A 22,995-nucleotide genomic window follows, 5' to 3' on the forward strand; every position below is an offset into this window, starting at 1 on the left:
TGAGTCATCATCATCATCATCAGGAGGACACACACGCTGTTACACACATGAAATGAGGCCGATGGTGAAAAAGAACAGTTTATTTGCGTGAATGTATGCAAATATTATTTTACAAACAAGCATTTTTCCAGAAGTTTCAGTTGAAAAAGTTGTTTTTTTTATATTACACTGTGTTCATATTATCTATGGGACAACAGATGAAAATGTAGAATCTTCAAACAACAATATACACAAAGTTGATCAGTTTGACACGAACAAAGGAGGTAAAAGCGCCTGCTCCAGAAACACGCCGACCGGAACCTGAGGACCAGGAAGCAAAGCGCTTTTCAAGTATTCATTTTTTAACTAAAAAACAAGCTTTCTTGTGAAAATGCAACTACAAAAAAAGTCTGTTTTGAACATATGACAGAGTACTGTTCTGAAATGTTCAGAAATCACTTCTGCCATCATGAAAGGTTCAATACTCAAAAGACAATCAATGGTTATATCATCAGAACCACGTCCAGGTAGCTGACGAGGTGGAGCAGGCCTGTCCGTACAGAACCATCAGAACCACGTCCAGGTAGCTGACGAGGTGGAGCAGGCCTGTCCGTACAGAACCATCAGAACCACGTCCAGGTAGCTGACGAGGTGGAGCAGGCCTGTCCGTACAGAACCATTACAAATCTGAGACTTAACAGCAGAAACATCCGTTCAAACATTTAAAGAGTTTAGATGAAACAAACAGAACTCTCTTTCTACAGCTTTTGATACATTTGAAACAGTACAAAACCAAGATAAAAAAACAACAACCTTTTTAGTTTTTTTTATATACAAAACAGTTTCTTCCAGGTCTGATTCTTCACACCCAAGTCTGCCTCCTCCTACAACCATAGACACCAACAGTCTGTCCCACGCTCTCCACACGCAGTGGACTGGCCAATCAAAACACATTCATACAATCCTGGGGAGATGTCCCATTGGACGATCCAAGTCGATGTCCAATGAGAACGCCTCATCCTGAATGATGTCATCTGAGATGTCGTGGGGGGGGCGGGGGGGGGGGGGGGGGGGGCACGGTCAACCACCGCCCCACTAATCCTAACACAAGTAGAAGCGTATAGAAATTCAACACAGGTCAGCAGGTCGAACCTGCGCCCCCTGGTGGACACAGACAGTACACAGGACCGGTTAACATGCGTCATCCTTTGGGCTTCAGCTGAGTCCAGTTCTCACTGTCGCTCTGACAGACAGACAGACAGACAGACAGACAGACACACACACACACACACACACAGAGAGACACACACACACACACACACACAGAGAGACAGACACAGACAGAGAGAGAGACAGCTAGCTAGCTAGCTTGCTAGCTCTTCATGCAGAGTGGAGGATGAGGTAGGCTACTGTGGTCTTTGCAGTCGGCCAGGAGAGGGATGTGTGTGTGTGTGTGTGTGTGTGTGTGTGTGTGTGCATGTATGTGTACGTATGTGTGTCTGTGTACGTGTGTGTGTGTGTGTGTGTGTGTGTGTGTGTGTGTGTATATACATGTGTGTGCTACTGTTTGGTCTGTTTCAGCCTCTCGATGTGGTGGCATAGTTTGAGGGCGGGGCCCAGTTTCAGTCCCATGTACTTCATGATGACATCACTACGCAGAAGCATCAGGGCCTTGCCGTCGATCTCCTGATGACACACACACACACACACACGTTAATAAATGATATTCTTCGTGAATCAGTCATTAACATGAACAGCAGGAGTGAATGTTTCTCCCTCTGTCACATGTTACTAGAAACAGGAAGTGACACGGTGGAACAGGAAGTGACATGACTCACGTGTTTCCTGAAGAGCTCGACATGGGGTCCGAGGGTCTGGGGGTCCGCCTCCTGGACGAACTGCATGACCTCATCGACAGACCAGGCGGAGGGGGCGTGGCCCACTGCCTCCCTGTCTGCTGCAGACTGGTGCTCGGGCCCCGTGGTGGAGCTCGCCGCTGGGGACACACGCGCAGCAGCACGGATTACATCACAATCATCTAGAACATCACAACAGAGAAATCACACATCCTCAGCTGGGGCCGGGCTTCTAGATCCTTCTTCACACATGGTGTCTCGTCAGTGGTCAGTGGTCAGTCAGGTGGTGTTAAGTGGTCAGTCAGGTGGTGTCCAGTAGTCAGTAGTCAGTAGTCAGTGGTCAGTCAGGTGGTGTTCAGTGGCCAGTAGTCAGTAGTCAGTCAGGTGGTGTTAAGTCGTCAGTGGACAGTGTTCAGTCAGGTGGTGTTAAGTGGTCAGTCAGGTGGTGTTAAGTGGTCAGTCAGGTGGTGTTAAGTGGACAGTGTTCAGTCAGGTGGTGTTAAGTGGACAGTGTTCAGTCAGGTGGTGTTAAGTGGTCAGTCAGGTGGTGTTAAGTGGACAGTGTTCAGTCAGGTGGTGTTAAGTGGTCAGTCAGGTGGTGTTAAGTCGTCAGTGGTCAGTGTTCAGTCAGGTGGTGTTGAGGTGATGCTGTAGTGAACTCATGTTGTTGGAGAAGCGCAGTGAAGGCAGTGTCCACTAGGTGGCAGCGCTGTACATGTCTTGACTTCCAATCTCACTGTGGGATTTCTTACATCACTGAAAGCCTGTGTGTGTGTGAGACTGTGTGTGTTTGACTGTATGTGTGCGTGTGTGACTGTGTGTATGTGTGTGTGTGTGTGTGTGTGTGACTATTGACTGTGTGTGTGTGTGTGTGTGTGTGTGTGTGTCCTACCTTCCACTCGTCTCTGTAGGCGCGTGGTCCCCAGCTCGGGGGGGTTGGAGGCCAGGCGGCGGAGGGGCGGGGGGTGGGCTGGGTAGTAGGAGGGGCTGTTGGTCTGGGGGCGGTACTCTGACGAGCTGCGTAGCGTCGGGGGGCGGGGCGACATGGGGTTGGAGGCGGAGTCTATGGAGTCATCCAGGAAGCGCTGCTCACTGGACAGACCGTTTACACTGTGGGGCAGGGCCTCTGTAGACGGAGAGGGCAGTGAGACCACGCACACACACACACACACGCACACGCACACGCACACGCACACGCACACGCACACCTCTCCAAGACAGCATAAAGCTGTGTTGTTAAAGGGGAGGTTACATGTCATGTGATGACATTCCACCTGGCAGATCATCAATCTCTCTCCCCGCCCCTTTAATTCATAACCAGGAAGTTAGGATGCTGTCATTAACATGAGGGCTCCAATCAGGAAGAGCCATCAGGCCACAACAGGAAGTCCATAAGATGCTGTCACTCTGAACAGGAAGGCCAACACACACACACACACACACACACACACAAACACAAACAGAAACACAGAAACACATGCACACACACAGCATACCTGTCTTGGTCCTGTCGTACGGTGTGTGTGTGTGTGTGTGTGAGGCGTTGAGGGGGCTGAAGGGCTGGGAGCTGAAGAGGGTGTCGCTGTGGAGGTGATGACACAGGGTCTCCAGGAAGCGCAGGACGAAGGAGGCGCTGGACGCCACGGGAAGCTTCACCACGCGGCTCCCCCCGTCTGACCGCACTGGGGGGGGGGGGGGGGGGCGTTAGAGAGGCCTACACACCACAACACACACCCCGCCCTCAAACACACACCCTGTCTACAACACACACCCTGTCTACAACACACACCCCGCCCTCAAACACACACCCTGTCTACAACACACACCCCACCCTCAAACACACACCCCACCATCAAACACACACCCTGTCTACAACACACAGTAAAAGTAGATTCTTTCTTCTCTGGTGTGAAATAGACTCAACCAAGATGGCCGCCGGTCCCCCCCCCTCCTCTCTAGAATGAGAATTCTGTATGTAATACAGATAATGCATATAATACAACTCTCTCTATATATTTAACTATATATAATATACACAATATACTATATATCAATATATGTGTGTGAGATATGTGGGGTTTAGGCAGGGGAGAGTCTGGAGCAGCAGATGGCCTGGTAGAATACCCCCAATCCCCCCCAACCCCCCTCCCTCCACACACACACCCTCCCCCCCCCAACCCCCCTCCCTCCACACACACACCCTCCCCTCCCCAACCCCCCTCCCTCCACACACACACCCTCCCCCCCCCAACCCCCCTCCCTCCACACACACACCCTCCCCCCTCCCTCCACACCCTCACCCCCCCCCCAATCCCCCTCCCTCCACACACACACCCTCCCCCCTCACCCCCCCCCCCCCGGGAAGCGGCCCAATCAGACCCCCCCACCAGGTTAGACGTTGCTGTCACTCCTCATCAGGCAGGAGGAGGTGATGATGACATCAGCTGCTGCTCCATCAGGCACTCACTCTCTCTCACACACACACACACACACCACACACACACACACACCCCACACACACACACACACACACACACACACCACACACACACCACACACACACACACACACACCACACACACACACACACACACACACACACACACACACACACACACACACACCACACACCACACACACACCACACACACACACACACACACACACACACACACACACACCGACCCACCCACCCACCCACACACACACACACACACACAGACAGACACACACACACACACACCACACACACACACACACCCCACACACACACACACACACACACACACACCACACACACACACACACACACCGACCCACCCACCCACCCACACACACACACACACACACACACAGACAGACACACACACGCTAATGAAGCTACACACACACACACACACACACACACGCATGCACACACGCATGCACACCATGTGGGTCTTCTGTAAACCAATACCTCCTGGTTGATGGGTTAACTGGTCTGGCCCATTCCTACTGGAATGACCTTCACATCCTAATCTACATGTGAATCTATCTAAAGAAATCTATATATACAAGATTAGGGGCCCATCTCCATACACCCCCCTCCCCCCCCATCTCCCACCTATGTACACATACACCCCCCCCCCCCCCCCCCATCTCCCACCTATGTACACACATACACCCCCCCCCCGTCTCCCACCTATGTACACACATACACCCCCCCCCCCCCCCATCTCCCACCTATGTACACACATACACCCCCCCCCCCCCCCCATCTCCCACCTATGTACACACATACACCCCCCCCCCCCACATCTCCCACCTATGTACACACATACACCCCCCCCCCCATCTCCCACCTATGTACACACATACACCCCCCCCCCCCCCATCTCCCACCTATGTACACACATATACCCCCCCCCCCCACATCTCCCACCTATGTACACACATACACCCCCCCCCCCATATCACACCTATGTACACCCCCCCCCCCCCCCACACCTATGTACACACATACACCCCCCCCCCCCATATCACACCTATGTACACCCCCCCCCCCCATCTCACACGTATGTACACACATACACCCCCCCCCCCCCCATCTCCCACCTATGTACACACATATACCCCCCCCCCCCACATCTCCCACCTATGTACACACATACACCCCCCCCCCCCATATCACACCTATGTACACCCCCCCCCCCCCCCCCATCTCACACCTATGTACACACATACACCCCCCTCCTGCTTATGTTATTATCGGATTGGTTGGCCGGTCATTATTGAGCCTCCTGAATTATTAAAGGGGCAGTCTGGGATTCAAACAACAAAGCAGGCTCCCTGCCACTCATGGGCCATTTAGAAGTTCTATTCCATAAGAATCAATGGCTGTATACTGCATCATTCATTTCAAAGTCCGAAATGGAGGTACCGATCCCAGATTGCCCCTTTAAAGTATTGAATAAAAACGTTGCACCAACAGTGCATAGAACCCAAACAGGGTTCTCCGACAGGGCTGAGCTGAGGAACACGTTCTGGTTCTGGGTTCTGGGTTCTGGTACCTTTGACGACCTCTCCCCCGTCTGACTGGGCCTGCAGGAAGTGGTAGAGGGCGGAGGGCTGGTAGGCGGAGTCTACGCACGCCTGGACCGCCAGCTGCAGGACCGTGTTGACCGGCGCCGGCCCGAAGTGGTCCGGGAGCTGCTGGAGCTGCTTCCTGTCCAGGTGGGGGCCGCAGTCGCCATGCTTGTTCACGTACACACACACTGGACCAGATGGGGGGGAGGGGGGGGGGGGAGAGGGAGAGGGGAGAGGGAGAGGGGAGGAGAGAGAGGGAGAGGGAGAGGGGAGAGGGAGAGGGGAGGAGAGAGAGGGAGAGGGGAGAGGGAGAGGGGAGGAGAGAGAGGGAGAGGGGAGGAGAGAGAGGGAGAGGGGAGAGAGGGAGAGGGGAGGAGAGAGAGGGAGAGGGGGGGTTAATGTGGTATTCTGCAGTCCATCCCTATCAGCCATTCTTGATAAGCAACAAGTTCTTCTGGTTCTGGTGAAGCTGGACTCAAAGACCCGGCAGACTGGTCCGCTCCCTCCCATCAGAACAACCCTGACCCTGAGGAGACCCAGAGAGGTTCTGAGATCCAGTTTACTGTCAACCATCAGAGCTTTAAACCTCCTGGATGTTACTAGTACCCTGTATGTGGTGAGTCCAGGGGAGGCCGGTGGAAATCGGAGGACAGGCTCATTGTAAATGCATGGAATGGGATGATTCCTCATTCCGTTCTATGCATTACAACGTGCCCGTCCTCCGATTTCTCCCTCCGCTGGCCTCCCCCGGTGCTGGGTGGAGACAGGAGAAGCTGTACATATATATTTATGTCATTTAGCTGACGGTTTTATCCAAAGAGACTTACATTGCAGTGAGTTCATACATTTCAGTATATATGGTCCCAGCGGGAATCAAACCCACAACCTAAGCGTTGTTAGTGCCATGCTCTACCCACTGAGCCACAGAGGACCACATCCCATACACCCCATAGCTACAGTGGTGGGTGTGGTCTGTACCTGTGGAGGCCACTCCAGAGCCGTTGCTAAGGCCGTTGCTGTCCTGAGTGCCCCCCAGCCTGGCCTCCGAGGGGGGAGGGGCCGCGGACGACCCCCCCAGGGACGAGACCACCCGAGGTTTCCTCTGGAAGACAAACCACAGATCACTGCCTGTTCTCAGCTGTACGAACCAGACTACATAGACACCAATACAACGCACCGGTTTAGTTCTAATAGACCCTACATTAACCCAGGTCTGGATTAGTCCTAGACCCCTACATTAACCCAGGTCTGGATTAGTCCTAGACCCCTACATTAACCCAGGTCTGGTTTAGTTCTAGACCCCTACATCAAGCCAGGTCTGGTTTAGTTCTAGACCCTACATTAACCCAGGTCTGGTTCTAGACCCTACATTAACCCAGGTCCGGCTCTAGACCCTACATTAACCCAGGTCTGGTTCTAGACCCTACATTAACCCAGGTCTAGCTCTAGACCCTACATTAACTCAGGTCCGGCTCTAGACCCTACATTAACCCAGGTCTGGTTCTAAACCCTACATTAACCCAGGTCTGGTTCTAAACCCTACATTAACCCAGGTCTGGTTCTAAACCCTACATTAACCCTGGTCTAGCTCTAAACCCTACATTAACTCAGGTCCGGCTCTAGACCCTACATTAACCCAGGTCTGGTTCTAAACCCTACATTAACCCAGGTCTAGCTCTAGACCCTACATTAACCCAGGTCTGGTTTAGTTCTAGACCCTACATTAACCCAGGTCTGGTTTAGTTCTAGACCCTACATTAACCCAGGTCTGGTTCTAAACCCTACATTAACCCAGGTCTAGCTCTAGACCCTACATTAACCCAGGTCTGGTTTAGTTCTAGACCCTACATTAACCCAGGTCTAGCTCTAGACCCTACATTAACCCAGGTCTGGTTTAGTTCTAGACCCTACATTAACCCAGGTCTGGTTTAGTTCTAGACCCTACATTAACCCAGGTCTGGTTTAGTTCTAGACCCTACATTAACCCCTACCTTGCTGCCAGGTTTGGGGCCTCTCTTCTTGTGTGGCCGGGGGGCGAGCTGGGTCTTGGAGGCGGAGCCTAGCGTGGTGCCGTTGATGGCGGCGGAGGCGGCGGCCTCAGCGGCGGCCTTCAGCAGGGCGATGGTCTGGCTCTTGGGTCTCCGCCCCCGCACACCCTTCCTGACGGGCAGGGGGGGCAGGGGGTGGGGCAGGCGGTAGGACGACTGCATGGAGCGGCGGGTGGGGGCCGGAGGGGCGGAGACAGGCGCAAGGAGGGCGCCAGGGAGGGTGACTGCAAACACAAGACATGGACCAATCAGAGTGGACCACAGACGGACAGACACACCCCACATGACCTCACGCAGGATAGGAAGTTATGACCCGGGGAACAACATGTTATTATATTATAATAACTAATTTATCAGGTATTATAACTAAGTTATCAGGTATTATAACTAAGTTATCAGGTATTATAACTAAGTTATCAGAATCAGAATTATTTTATTTGGCCATGTATATTTGCACAAACAGGATATTGACTTGGTGAGGTTGGTGCATGGACATAAAAAACAAATAGCAAATATTGACAAAATGTACAAAACAGCAAAATATTAACAAAATAGCAATAACAAATTTACAAAATAGAACAATAAAACAATACATCTTGTAGGCTGTGTGAGGCTAAGTGGCAATGAGGCTAGAGGCTGTGGAGTGGTTATGGGGCATGTACACTATCAATTAGAATAAGTTTAAATAATTATAAATTACACTGTCAGTGCATTGTGTGTGTGTGTGTGTATGTGTGTGTGTGTGTGTGTGTGTGTGACAGGGTGGGGAGGGGTTAATGTAGGTTATCAGGTATTATAACTAAGTTATCAGTTATTATACTTAGAAATATAGCTTGGCATTTCTTTCATGGAGTTAAGGCATTCAAATGTTTTTACTGGATACACATACACACACAAGCACGCACGCACGCATTCACATGCACACACACACAAATCAATCAGCACTCTGATACACATTAAGAATTCTGGAGGTAAAGCTGGTCTGCAGAGAGATCAAACAGAGAGAGACATGAAGAGACCTTTGATCTTCTCTCTCTGAAGCCTGCTGTTCTCAGAGCTGACGCCCAGCCTCCCTCAGCCTCCCAACCAGCCTCTCTCTCCCTCCCTCAGCCTCCCCCAGCCTCCTTCTCTCTCTGTCAGCCTCTCTCATCCTACCAGAGACAATCTAGCACAGTGGGGGTGTCACATGTCATGTTATATAATATATATATACTATATATATAAAGTGTTTATATAAAGTGTTATATAATATATATATATACTATATATATAAAGTGTTTATATAAAGTGTTATATAATATATATACACTCACTGAACACTTTATTACAACACTATACTAATACTGGGTAATACTCCCTTTATTACAATACTATACCAATACTGTGTAATACTCCCTTTATTACAACACTATACTAATACTGGGTAATACTCCCTTTATTACAACACTATACTAATACTGGGTAGGGCCTCCCTTTGCTCTCAAAACAGCCTCAATTCTTCGTGACATTGATTCCAGAAGATGTTGGAAACATTCCTTTGAGATTCTGGTCCATGATGACATGATTGCATCACGCAATTCCTGCAGATTTTTCAGATGCACTTTCAAGCTGTGAATCTCCCGTTCTACCACCTTCCAAAGGTGTTCTATTGGATTCAGATCCGGTGACTGGGAAGGCCACTGAAGAACACTGAACTCATTGTCATGTTCATAAAACCAGTTTGAGACGACTTCTGCTTTGTGACATGATGCATTATCAATGTGGAAGTGGCCATTAGAAGATGGGTAAATTGTGGCCATGAAGGGATGCACATGGTCAGCAACAATACTCAAATAGGCTGTGGTATTAAAGTGATGATTGATTGGTATTAACGGGCCCACAGTGTGCCAAGAAAACATTCCCCACACCATTCTACCACCTCCACCATGAGAAGGTGGACAGGTGTTCCTCCACCATGAGAAGGTGTACAGGTGTTCCTAATAAAGTGTTCAGTGAGTGTGTGTGTATATATATATATAAGTGTTTAAGTGTTGACCAGTGGTTCCTTCAGAGTCTGACAAGTGTATTGTCCCGGCCCCTCCCCCCTGGCATTCCCGGGGTTAGAGGTCCCCCCCCCACACACACACCCACACACGCACGCACGCCCACACTCACACACACACACACACCCACACCCGCGCACACACGCGCATACACACACACGTCCACACACACACACCCGCACGAGACCAGTCAGGTAATCTCCTTCTGGAGTGCGGGGTGTGTCTGTCTGTGTGTATGTTGATGTTTCACCTCGTTGAGATCACAACACTGAGCTCCTGTTCCATCCATCTGGAAGAACCAGGTGCAGCACTAAGTAACCCTGTCTGGGCCACACCGCTACCAGAGGCAGCATTCTCAACCTTACCACACCGGGGCTGAAAAGTGTTCTGCTCTTTGTTGAAAGCAACTTCTAGAACATGAGAGAGGAAGAGAATAGCATCTGGTCCCGGGGAGAAAGCACAGGTCTGCTTGTTTAGACGCCCGCTAACGCATGTCTGCTAATCCCGCTAATCACACGTAAACAAACCTATCACAAACAACAGCCGACAACGTACAGACGTACAGGACAACGTACAGACGTAAAGACGTACAGGATTCACATGGTTACTCCCTCATTACCATTCAGTCTCTCACCTACTCTAGAAATCCACCAGCCCACTGCCTTCATATCCCCCCACATGGCCTCCACACACACACACACACACACACACACACACACACACACACACACACACTTCTCAATCTGCCGGTGGAGGGATGGAGGCTGGCTACAGAAGCTGGTAGAGGCTGGTAGAGGCTGGTAGAGGCTGGTAGAGGCTGGGGACAGAGGCTGGAGACAGAGGCTGGGGACAGAGGCTGAGGACAGAGGCTAGGGACAGAGGCTAGGGACAGAGGCTGGAGGACAGAGGCTGGGGACAGAGGCTGGAGGACAGAGGCTGGAGGCTGGAGACAGAGGCTGAGGACAGAGGCTGGAGACAGAGGCTGGAGGACAGAGGCTGAGGACAGAGGCTGGAGAACAGAGGCTGGAGGACAGAGGCTGGAGGACAGAGGCTGGAGAACAGAGGCTGGAGGACAGAGGCTGGAGGACAGAGGCTGCTAAAGCTCCTCTCAAGCTGCTTAATTAAGAGATGAGTGAAAGTGGGGAAAGAATAGAGGATTGTTTTGTTTAACAGGAGGAAAAGCTGGGCCAGGCACACACACACGCACGCACACACACACACACACACAAAATAGGGCCAGGCACACGCACACACCAATCTCTCCAAGACTGCATAAAGAGTAACATTGTACCTAAAACACTCAAAAGAGTCACTTTCTATTCAACTCTCCTGGTGTGTAGAGTCATTTTCTATTCAACTCTCCTGGCATAAAGAGTCATTCTCTATTCAACTCTCCTGGTGTGTAGAGTCATTTTCTATTCAACTCTCCTGGCATAAAGAGTCATTCTCTATTCAACTCTCCTGGTATATGGAGGCATATGGAGTTAATCAGAACAGTGTAATTCCACTGTGACCCGGTGACCTACGTTGGCCAGACCCGGAGGCTGTGGACTGTGTCTGTGTGTGTGTGCCTGTGTGTGTTTCTTCTGTGTGTGTGTGTGTGTGTGTTTGTTCTGTATGTGTGTGTGTGTGTGTGTGTGTGTGTGTGTCTCTGTGTGTGTGTCTGTGTGTGTGTGTGTTGGTTCTCTGTGTGTGTGTGTGTGTGTGTGTGTGTTTGTTCTGTGTGTGTGCTGACTGGGGGTTGGGGCCCAACGGGGCACTGCTAACCTCGGTTCGCTCCTAATTAGCCCCCCCCCCCCGCCTTAACCCTACCACCCCCCCCCCCCCACACACACACACACACACACACATTGACTTGTGTCTTTGTAATGGCCTTAATAGTGGTGTTCTGGTGTGTCTTGCTCTGGTTCTGCTGTCCAAGTCCCTGACTGAGCCTCTCTGGGCCAGAGTGGATCAGAACCACACTGCTGGTCCCCTTTACACTACCCCCAGCTTCTCACTTAAACAATATGTCCATGCACCAACCTCACCATGTCAATTTCCTGTATGTGCAAATATACTTGGCCAAATTAAAGAATTCTGATTCTGATACAATCTGTTACTGTGGCAGATATCAGCATGGTCAATATTAAGACTACTAACACACTCAAAAACATCCTTCAACATGGTCAACAAGTTCGTCTACTGCTAGAATCTATTATACATCATGCTCCACGTGTTTAAAATGTGGGTCAATATTTCCATAACATAACGAAAGTAATTTTTTTTTATTTTTTTTAACTTAAATAATATATTTAGATACATAAAAAATATCTCAAATTGACCAGGCAGTTTGCATGGTCCTGCATACACAAAAGCATATCTTAACACATATGAGACATGGTGTTAAAAGCAAGGCACTTAGAGGCACGAATAAACTATTAAATATCATTTTAGCGCACATAAATAATTACTATATAGAAATATGGACAATATCTGTTGCCAGAAACCATTGATTTATTTATTCCCCTATGCACCGAGCAAGTTTCAACCAGACAATCCTCAAATAGACAACTAACAAAGAAAGTCAAATAAAACATTATGTACAATTTATAAACAATAGGTAAATGACGCAGTTAGCTGGTTAGCTAGCTAGCCCACCGGGGCAACAAAGAGTAGACGGGAGATTCCCTCCGTCCGTCCGGGAACTGTCACCGGGACCACCGGGACCACCGGGACCTCCGCCGAGCCGCATTCACATGCGAGAGGCAGACAGATAGCGTACCGGGAGACAGCCACCGGGAGGCAGAAATACACAGAGACAAAAGCAGAAGCGGAACACTCACCGGTTACACCCGGAACAACGGACACAAGTTTCAGCCCGGCAGCGGCAGTAGCAGCGGTAGTAGCGGCAGTAGCAGCGGTAGTAGCAGCGGTAGTAGTAGCAGTGGTAGCAGCGGCAGTAACGGCGGCAGTAGCAGCGGCGGTAGCGGCGGTAGCGGCAGTCACGGCGGTAGTAGCAGCGGCGGCAGTAGCGGTATTAAAGGTCCACAACGTCCACAACAACAGCGGTGCCTCTTACAGTTAGTCCCCGGGTTAGCCTCTCCTGCAACACGTCTCCTCTCTGTTTCTCTCTCTCTGTTTCTCTCTCTCTGTTTCTCTCTCTCTGTTTCTCTGTTTCTCTCTCTCCCTCACGGCACTACTCCCTCTACTCCACAACAAAGCCGCGCTGAGCGCCTCAGCAGCTCCCTCCCTGTGAATGAACAGCAGCGGGTGGATTTGCATAGCAGGGGAGGGAGGGAGGGAGGGGGGGGGAGAGGGGGGCTTTATGCATGTTATCAGTGAGCCATATTGACAGTGTTCATCAGTCACCTGCCCCTCTCTGCCCCCCCTGGCTCTCTGAGTGGGGGGGAGGGGGGTTATGGGAGGGGCGGGGGTAAAAGGTTAAAATGGATCAGAGGCCCCCGATTGAAGCAGGGGTGGCAGGGGGGCATGGGGATAGGGGGGACAAGGGGCTCTCATTGCTGCATTAGCAGGCTCAGACACCCCCCCCTGCACCCCCCCAGGGGAGGGGGGGTCCCTCAGTAACCCTAGCCTATTCTCTCGTTCCCCAGAGGATCTGCTGAAAGACGGCTCGGGTAGAGGCAGGAAACAGCAACAGCACACACACACACACACACCATACACACCACACCACACACACACCCGCCTGCTAGAACAACTATGTTAAAAGTCTCCATCTCTAATCTGCTGCAAACAAAGAGGTGCTAATCTCCGTCCACTGATAACCCTTCCTGCTGCTCTGCTCACTGCCCCGGGAGAAACACCCTCTGCTGCTAGTCAAGCTCAAATCAGAGAGAGAATATCATCAAATAATAGGAAGTAAGTGTGTGTGTGTGTGTGTGTGTGTGTGTGTGTGTGTGTGTGAGTGAGAGCAGATGCCTCAGTGGGCATGGAGAGAGGAAATGTGTAGTGACCAGAAAAGCATTTTTAAAATGTAAATGTCTTGGTTGAGTCTCAGGTGAGAAGTGTTGTTTCTTCATGCAGATGTGATGCTAATGATGTTGTAGAAACAAAGACGTCTGGAGCAGAGCAGCTCCCCTCAGCAGGACGGGAGGGAGGGAGGGAGGGAGGCAAACACCACCACTCCAATTACACAAACAAATTTGTAAGAGAAAAACAAATCTAAATTATCATCACACTAAAATATATTTTTCCCTCAAGTGAAAATATTGAATTTAAAGCAGAACATAACTAGAATTAATCTTGACAAATTTATGGAAATTAAATCCATGTAAAAGTATTATTGCATAATTAGGTTAACAATAGCTTCCTATTCTTCTTCTTAAGAATAAAACAATTCCAGAAGGAATTCAACAAGCATGGACATACTGGATGAAATGTTTCAAGCTGATTAACAACAAAAGTTTTCTTTTTCGAATTGACCTCTACAACCAGCTTTAACATGCCTGTACAACAATGGCTGTAAGTGTTTATTTTACAAGCAAATGTTTTAACAATCCCAATTTAATTAGACACAAATTATTAACATCTAAACACCCAAGCTGCTGTAGAAATAATGTTTCTGAACAACAGAAACATGAATGCCAGTAGCAACACCAGATTATCTAGATTAATCTTTAAAAAGCTTATCTTTATAAATGAGCAGAATCTTGTTTGGTTAAAACACCAAAGTAAACACAGCTATCAATCTCTATGAACAATGAAGAAATGCCAAAAAAAATAAACTATTTAAAGATTACACATAATTACTCAGTGGTATTATGTTACGACTAATGTTACAAACATTATCCTACAAATGTGTGGGAAAAAAGAAAAGAATAAATGTATTTTTTGCTAAAAAAGGAAAGTAAAATCGTAAAATCAATGCCTTCCTCAGGCTTCCCAGGGAGCACTCTGCTGGTGTTAGGCTGAGGTGGCGTTCAGCGTTACTGAGTGCTGTTTCAGGAGGGAACAGAGCTGCCTGTCACTGACCACTCGCACGTTCTGCTCTCCTACCATCAAACAGAGATCCATAGAAACAAAAATATCTCTTCAAATTGATCTTTAAAAAAAACCAAAACATTACAACTCAGTTGAATAAATTCTTAATTGAAACTACAGTTTGTTTACAGCACTTGGTTTTTGATTAGAGATTTGTCAAGAGGCAAAAAAACAACACCCACAGAAACCGACCGAAATGGTGGTCCCAGCGTGAGACACAGAAGGGGGGTTTCATGGTGTGGCTTCCTGTGTCCCAGCCTGCACGTCTCTCTGGTGCTGCACGGACACACTATCAGTCATGACGCCTCCAAACCATTCACCACTAACAACACACACACACACACACACACACACACACACACACACACACACACACACACAGATGGGAAAGTGAGGAGCCTCTAACACACACAAACACACACACACTCATTATGAGGGTGATATCTGCTAATTATCACGTAATCAGCCCCGGCTTTTGTGTGTGTGTGTGTGTGTGTGTGTGTGTGTGTGTGTGTGTGTGTGTGTGTGTGTGTGCGGGGGGGGGGGGGGGGCTGAGAAGAAAAGCCCCCAGCCCTGGGGACAAACTTCACCCCGCAACAAAGGAGTCTTTTAAAGCAGATAAGGAGAAACTTCATCTGACTGCCTAATACTGCTCCTCTCATACCAGCCAAGAACAAAGGACAGGAACAAGAAAAGACTTCCATTGACAAAACCCTCTTAATGGAGAAGAGACGCAACCTTGAGCTATTCTACTTCCTCATTTGAATATTGCTCTGAAAACCGCACGCACACCACATTAAACCTAATCGTAATAACTGCCTTTTTAATGCTCTATTCGAGGACAAAACGAAAAGCCATTTCATTTCAATGAAGCAGGAGAAACATTGTTTCTGGCCGCTCAGAGGAGGAGATACTGGAGCTGTGTGTGTTAGTTAACCCCCACACTGCTGACTGACTGACACACAGAAGAAGGAGGAGGAGGAGGAGAAGGCGAAGTAGGAGAAGGAGGAGAAGGAAGAGGAGAAGAAGGAGGAGGAGGAGAAGGAGGAGGAGGAGGAGAATGAGTAGAAGAAGGAGAAGGAGGAGGAGAAGAAGGAGGAGAGGAGGAGGAGAAGAAGGAGGAGAGGAGAAGAAGAAGGAGGAGAGGAGAAGAAGAAGGAGGAGAAGAAGAAGGAGGAGGATCTTGTTATCGCTCCATCCTCCACCCCGCGTGCTGCACCATCAACAGGAAGTGAGGTCATAAACAGCCTGGGGAAGGAGGACCTGATTGAGAACACCCTCTTTTCAGTGAAACATCTCTCGTGAGCGTGGGTTCATCCCTTCATCCGCCAGCTCTAACCCTGCACCCCAAAAAACGCTGTACCATATAGTCGAGCACGCCATTCCCAAACTCCACCCTCTAACTACCTCCACACGGCCTGGGGTGGTCCAGTGGTCTGGGGTGGTCCAGTGGTCTGGTACCATGGCCTGGGGTGGTCCAGTGGTCTGGTACCATGGCCTGGGGTGGTCCAGTGGTCCAGCACCACGGCCTGGGGTGGTCCAGTGGTCTGGTACCATGGCCTGGGGTGGTCCAGTGGTCCAGCACCACGGCCTGGGGTGGTCCAGTGGTCCAGCACCACGGCCTGGGGTGGTCCAGTGGTCCAGCACCACGGCCTACAGAGCACACGTACGGCCATGTAGACATGGGTTCGGATCCGGCCCATGCCCTGCTGACATACCCTGTCTTTCTCTACTGTGTCTGTCCAATAAAAACTGGAACTGACTACCACACTCCAAAACCTAACCTTTAAAAAACCCAACGACCTCCATCAGTCAAGGCTAGCAGCGCTGGAGAGGAGAAACTCTGAGAGACAGCGTAACTACCTCCATCAGTCTTGGCGCTGAGCGGAGCCCCGTATCAGTGACCCTCCAGAGGGTTAGAGAGGCCTGCTTCCTGGCTGGGCTGACACACACGGGAGCCTAAGTGGTTGTAAACGGCTCGGCTGTGTTCCTCTGATGCCATGGTGTGGGTTACCAGCTGCACATGCTCAGAGGCAAACTGCCGTCACACCACGTTGAGGCTGAAAGAATGTTGAGGTGGTATTCAGTTAAAACCTGGAACCAGAAATGTCTTGGATGAGACGAAAGGACATTTCCTCTGCGTGGCACAAAGCTAAACACACCACAGCACTGGGACGACAGCTTCATTGCCTATCAACAATAATCAATGATAAAATCAATATCGCCACTAAATCATTTGAAACATTAGATTTTTGTGGAAATAATTATTAAAACAAAATCGACTTTGTCAACTGGAGTTTTTACATTTGGAAAGCTAGGAAAGAATCCTGATTTTTGGTGACATGTTTGGTGACAGAAGATTGGGGTGGATCTCTAAATTGAACTGGGTGTCTCTGAGATCTAAAGCTACAACACAAAGACCCTCAACAGAAACACAGCTCCTCACACCAGTGATTGACGGGTGAGTCAGAGTAGAGTTAAACCCCTCCCTTTGTCTGCGAGGGAGGAGGGAGCTAAGTACTAAATACGTTTCTATTTTAGTTTGTCTCTTTTAATCCCGCAGGACAACCACAGTGTTCTAGAAACAGGTTCATTTGGGTGAATTATTGAGGACGGCTGTGGAAATCACTCTGACGGTGCTGAAAGCTTTGGGAGGGTTTAAAGAGTCGTCATTAGTCAGAATAAGACCCTTTCGCAACGACGGCTCTGTTTGGTGACGATAAGGGAAACGAATTGGTTACAGCTTGTTATAAACAAAGAACTAAATAAAAAATATATATATATATACAGTTCATGCAATATTTTTACACACATTTTTAATAGTTTCTAATAGTGATTCAAGACTATGTTGTTTTAGCCCTAAGTTAATTCTTAGAGAATAGAAAATATGTTTTTGGTAACATCTGAAAACATCTCTCTCATGTTCAGATTTTTAAGATCCCAGATCCCAATTTGGGTACTAAAATGTTGATTAGACGTTGACCGTAAGACATCTACATGAGTCAAAACTAATACTATAAAATCATATTCATAATCATATTCATATTCAGTCATATTCATATCAAACATTTGAGTTTAATAATTGGCATCAGAAAAGCAGCTGAGGAAATAATCAGTAAAACAGATCCTCCTTCCTCCTCTCAGACCGGCAGCATCAAGCTGAGGAGAATCAGCAGGGACAGACTACAGGTCTGCTGCCATCTAGTGGTGAGGACTGGTAAAGACACTTACGCTACAGCTCTGCTGCCATCTAGTGGTGAGGATTGGTAAAGACACTTACAGAAGTTGCCAGGCGGCTGGATGCTGTGTTTGGTCAGCGAGCACCAGCCCACAGGGAACACGTCTCTGGCGTCGAAGGGGCACCAGTAGTCGAACGCGCCCCTCCAGCCGTCGAACATAACGAAGATCTCCTGACCTCTGACCTCTCCGATGGTGGCGGGGCAGATCAGGTACGGGTTCTTCTTGTCTACGGCCTCCAGCTTCATACCGGGCCGGAAGTAGTTCTGGGAGGGTTTGGACGGCTCCTACACACACACACACACACACACACACACACACACACACACACACACACACACACACACACACACACACACACACACACACACACACACACACACACACACACACACACACACACACACACACACACACACACACACACACATATTCATATGTATATATATACATATATGAGTGTATATATATATACACACTCACCGGCCACTTTATTAGGTACACCTGTTCAACTGCTCGTTAACGCAAATATCTAATCAGCCAATCACATGGCAGCAACTCAATGCATTTAGGCATGTAGACCTGGTCAAGACGACCTGCTGAAGTTCAAGCCAAGCATCAGAATGGGGAAGAAAGGTGATTTAAGTGACTTTGAACGTGGCATGGTTGTTGGTGCCAGACGGGCTGGTCTGAGTATCTCAGAAACTGTTGATGAACTGGGATTTTCACGCACAACCATCTCTAGGGTTTACAGAGAATGGTCAGAAAAAGAGAAAATATCCAGTGAGCGGCAGTTCTCTGGGCGAAAATGTCTTGTTGATGCCAGAGGTCAGAGGAGAATGGCCAGACTGGTTCGAGATGATAGAAAGGCAACAGTAACTCAAATAACCACTCGTTACAACCAGAAGACCATCTCTGAACGCACAACACGTCGAACCTTGAAGCAGATGGGCTACAGCAGCAGAAGACCACACCGGGTGCCACTCCTGTCAGCTAAGAACAGGAAACTGAGGCTACAATTCACATGGGCTCACCAAAATTGCACAATAGAAGATTGGAAAAACGTTGCCTGGTCTGATGAGTCTCGATTTCTGCTGAGACATTCAGATGGTAGGGTCAGAATTTGGCGTAAACAACATGAAAGCATGGATCCATCCTGCCTTGTATCAACGGTTCAGGCTGGTGGTGGTGGTGTAATGGTGTGGGCAATATTTTCTTGGCACACTTTGGGCCCCTTAGTACCAATTGAGCATCGTTTAAACGCCACAGCCTACCTGAGTATTGTTGCTGACCATGTCCATCCCTTTATGACCACAGTGTTCCCATCTTCTGATGGCTACTTCCAGCAGGATAACGGGCCATGTCACAAAGCTCACATCATCTCAAACTGGTTTCTTGAACATGAACATGACAATGAGTACTCCAATGGCCTCTACAGTCACCAGATCTCAATCCAATAGAGCACCTTTGGGATGTGTGTGTGTGTGTGTGTGTGTGTGTGTGTGTGTACCTTCTTAAAAGCGGAGGCAGGGGCCATCTCTGCTCCACTCAGAGTCCTCAGCAGGAACATGGGCCATGAGGACGCGTTCATCCTGAACCCTGATAGGTCAACAACACAGACATGAGCCTAACCCTAGACTACAGAGTGAAGCCTTAACACTAACCCTAGCCCTAACCCTAGCCCTAACCCTAGACTACAGAGTGAAGCCTTAACACTAACCCTAGCCCTAACCCTAGACTACAGAGTGAAGCCCTAGCCCTAACCCTAACCCTAGACTACAGAGTGAAGCCTTAACACTAACCCTAGCCCTAACCCTAGCCCTAACCCTAGACTACAGAGTGAAGCCCTAACCCTAGCCCTAACCCTAGCCCTAACCCTAGACTACAGAGTGAAGCCCTAACCCTAGCCCTAACCCTAACCCTAGACTACAGAGTGAAGCCCTAACCCTAGCCCTAACCCTAGCCCCAACCCTAGCCCAAGCCCCAACCCTAACCCTAACCCTAGACTACAGAGTGAAGCCCTAACCCTAGCCCTAACCCTAGCCCTAGACTACAGAGTGAAGCCCTAACCCTAGCCCTAACCCTAACCCTAGACTAACCCTAGCCCTAGACTATCCCTAACCCTAACCCTAGACTAAGCCCTTCCTTACCCAGCGGAGGCTGCAGCATGTCCCCCTTCCTCTCGCAGGTGCCGATTGGCTGGATGTCGGAGGCGTCGACCAGCCGCCAGAAGTCGTTGGTGTTGTCGCTGCCGTCCAGGCGCAGGCGTAGCCGCGTGCCCATCATGCCCATCACCGTGGCGATGCACACGGACGTGGAGTTCCGCGGGTCGCAGGCCTCCAGCTTCATCCCCACCTTGAAGTCATTGGTGGGCGGGACCCTGGACTGGAGCCAGACACACAGACACAGGATCAGCACAGAGGATCAGCACAGAGGATCAGTCACAGGATCAGTCAGAGGATCAGCACAGAGGATCAGTCACAGGATCAGTCAGAGGATCAGTCAGTCAGTAGATCAGTCAGTCAGTGGATCAGTCAGTAGATCTGCCAGTCAGTCAGTAGATCAGCCAGTCAGTAGATCAGCCAGTCAGTAGATCAGCCAGTTAGTAGATCAGTCAGTAGATCAGTCAGCCAGTCAGTAGCTCAGTCAGTCAGTCAGTAGATCAGCCAGTCAGTAGATCAGTCAGTCAGTAGATCAGTCAGTAGATCAGTCAGTAGATCAATAAGTCAGTAGATCAGTCAGTCAGTAGATCAGTCAGTAGATTAGTAAGTCAGTAGATCAGTCAGTCAGTAGATCAGTCAGTAGATTAGTAAGTCAGTAGATCAGTCAGTCAGTGGATCAGTCAGTAGTTAGTCGACCTACCTGTCTGAAACAGCTGGGCGAGGCGGCGATGGAGGAGGTCTCGCTCAGGTACTCCTCCCACCTGAAAGGCTCTGGTGGACCCAGGGCGGAAGAACACTTCATTACTATCATGTTGTTGAATGCAAACAATTATGAACACAGGCGGTAATAGTCTCTTAAACTGCTTCATACTTTGATCTGATTGGATGTACTATATATCTGAATCAGGGGAGGCTGGTGGAGGTAGAAATCGGAGGACGGGCTCATTGTTATGCACGGCATGGAATGAGGAATGTTTGATACCATTCCGATGTTTGATAATGTTTGATATCATTCCTCATTCTGTTCCCTGCATTACAATGAGCCCGTCCTCCGATCTCTACCTCCAGCAGCCTCCCCTGAAGGACAGTAGTTCAGGACTGTACCATTAGGTTTATCCAGGGGGGGGCTCATCACCGTGCTGCTGCTGCGTCCGCCTCTCTCTCTCTTCTCTTCTTTATGGTCTGAAAGAAAAGACAACATCATCCATCAACAGCACACCACTGCTCCATTGAAGGGAACTGAAATAGTTGTTTATTTATCCCTTATTTTACCAGGTAAGCTGACCGAGAACATGTTTTCTTTTGCTGCAACGACCTGGGGAGAGGAGAGGAGAGGAGGAGGAGGAGGAGGAGGAGGAGGAGGAGAGAGAGGGGAGGGGAGAGAGGAGAGGAGAGGAGAGGAGGAGGAGAGGAGAGGAGGAGAGGAGGAGGAGGAGAGAGAGAGGGGAGGGGAGAGAGGAGAGCAGAGGAGAGAGAGGAGAGGAGAGGATGAGGAGGAGAGAGAGGAGAGGAGAGGAGGAGGAGAGAGAGGGTAGGGGAGAGAGGAGAGGAGAGGAGGAGGAGAAGAGAGAGGGGAGGGGAGAGAGGAGAGGAGGAGGAGAGGAGAGGAGGAGAGAGAGGGGAGGAGGAGAGAGAGGAGAGGAGGAGGAGGAGAGAGAGGAGGAGGAGAGAGAGGGTAGGGGAGAGAGGAGAAGAGAGGAGAGGAGGAGGAGGAGAGGAGAGGGGATGAATGGGCCAATAGAAAGCAGGGGGTGATGAGGTGGCCATGACGGTATGAGGGCCAGATTGGGAGTTTAGCCGGGACACCATGTGCCATGTTAGCCTTGTTAGGAGGGAGGGAGGGAGGGAGGGACACCATGTGCCATGTTAGCCTTGTTAGGAGGGAGGGAGGGAGGGAGGGACACCATGTGCCATGTTAGCCTTGTTAGGAGGGAGGGAGGGTGGGAGGGACACCATGTGCCATGTTAGCCTTGTTAGGAGGGAGGGAGGGAGAGGGGGAGGGAGGGAGGGACACCATGTGACTCGGACCTCCGTTTAACATCTCAACATAAAGGTGAGATCAACATAGGAAGCCCTCCAGGTGTGTGAAGACCCCTACCTCTCTGAGGGGTTCTGCCCATGGCGGCCTGTGATTGGCTGCCTGGCCAGGTGAGGCGACCTTGGACAGGACAGACCGACAAGGCTTCCACTATACACACACTGCTGCGCTCCTATTGGTCAGAGAAGAGATAGACAAGAGATATAGTAGAGATGGACAGAGATGGACAAAGACAGATCAGGAGGTCAGGGGAGGCTGCTGGAGGTAGAAATCGGAGGACGGGCTCATTGTAATGCATGGAACGGAATGAGGAGTGGTATCAAAAACATGTGTTGCTTGAAACCATTCCTCATTCCATTCATTACAATGAGCCTGTCCTCCGATTTCTACCTCCACCAGCCTCCCCTGAGATGACCCAGGACGCCTCTAAGAGGGAAGAGGTGAGAGGAGCTGAACACCGACCTCCACCCTGACCTCCACCCTGACCTCCACCCTGACCTCCAGCCTGACCTCCACCCTGACCTCCACCCTGACCTCCAGCCTGACCTCCACCCTGACCTCCACCCTGACCTCCACCCTGACCTC

General features: G+C 49.7%; 1 protein-coding gene across 1 annotated transcript; it reads right to left on the reverse strand.

Moving 5' to 3' along the window:
* Positions 1-82: 82 nt before the first annotated feature.
* Positions 83-20,589, reverse strand: scml2 (Scm polycomb group protein like 2). The gene is made up of 10 exons (XM_083691593.1): positions 20,361-20,589; positions 19,721-19,809; positions 18,254-18,497; positions 7,892-8,172; positions 6,879-7,002; positions 5,885-6,088; positions 3,332-3,517; positions 2,728-2,961; positions 1,818-1,975; positions 83-1,665 (listed from the first exon to the last, which is right to left on the reverse strand). The coding sequence occupies exons 1-10, from the start codon at positions 20,557-20,559 to the stop codon at positions 1,540-1,542; spliced, it is 1,845 nt and encodes a 614-aa protein (XP_083547719.1). The 5' UTR covers positions 20,560-20,589; the 3' UTR covers positions 83-1,539.
* Between the last annotated feature and the right edge of the window lie 2,406 nt (positions 20,590-22,995).

This window comes from Argentina silus (genome assembly GCF_951799395.1).
Source record: "Argentina silus genome assembly, chromosome: 19".
NCBI lineage: Eukaryota > Metazoa > Chordata > Actinopteri > Argentiniformes > Argentinidae > Argentina > Argentina silus.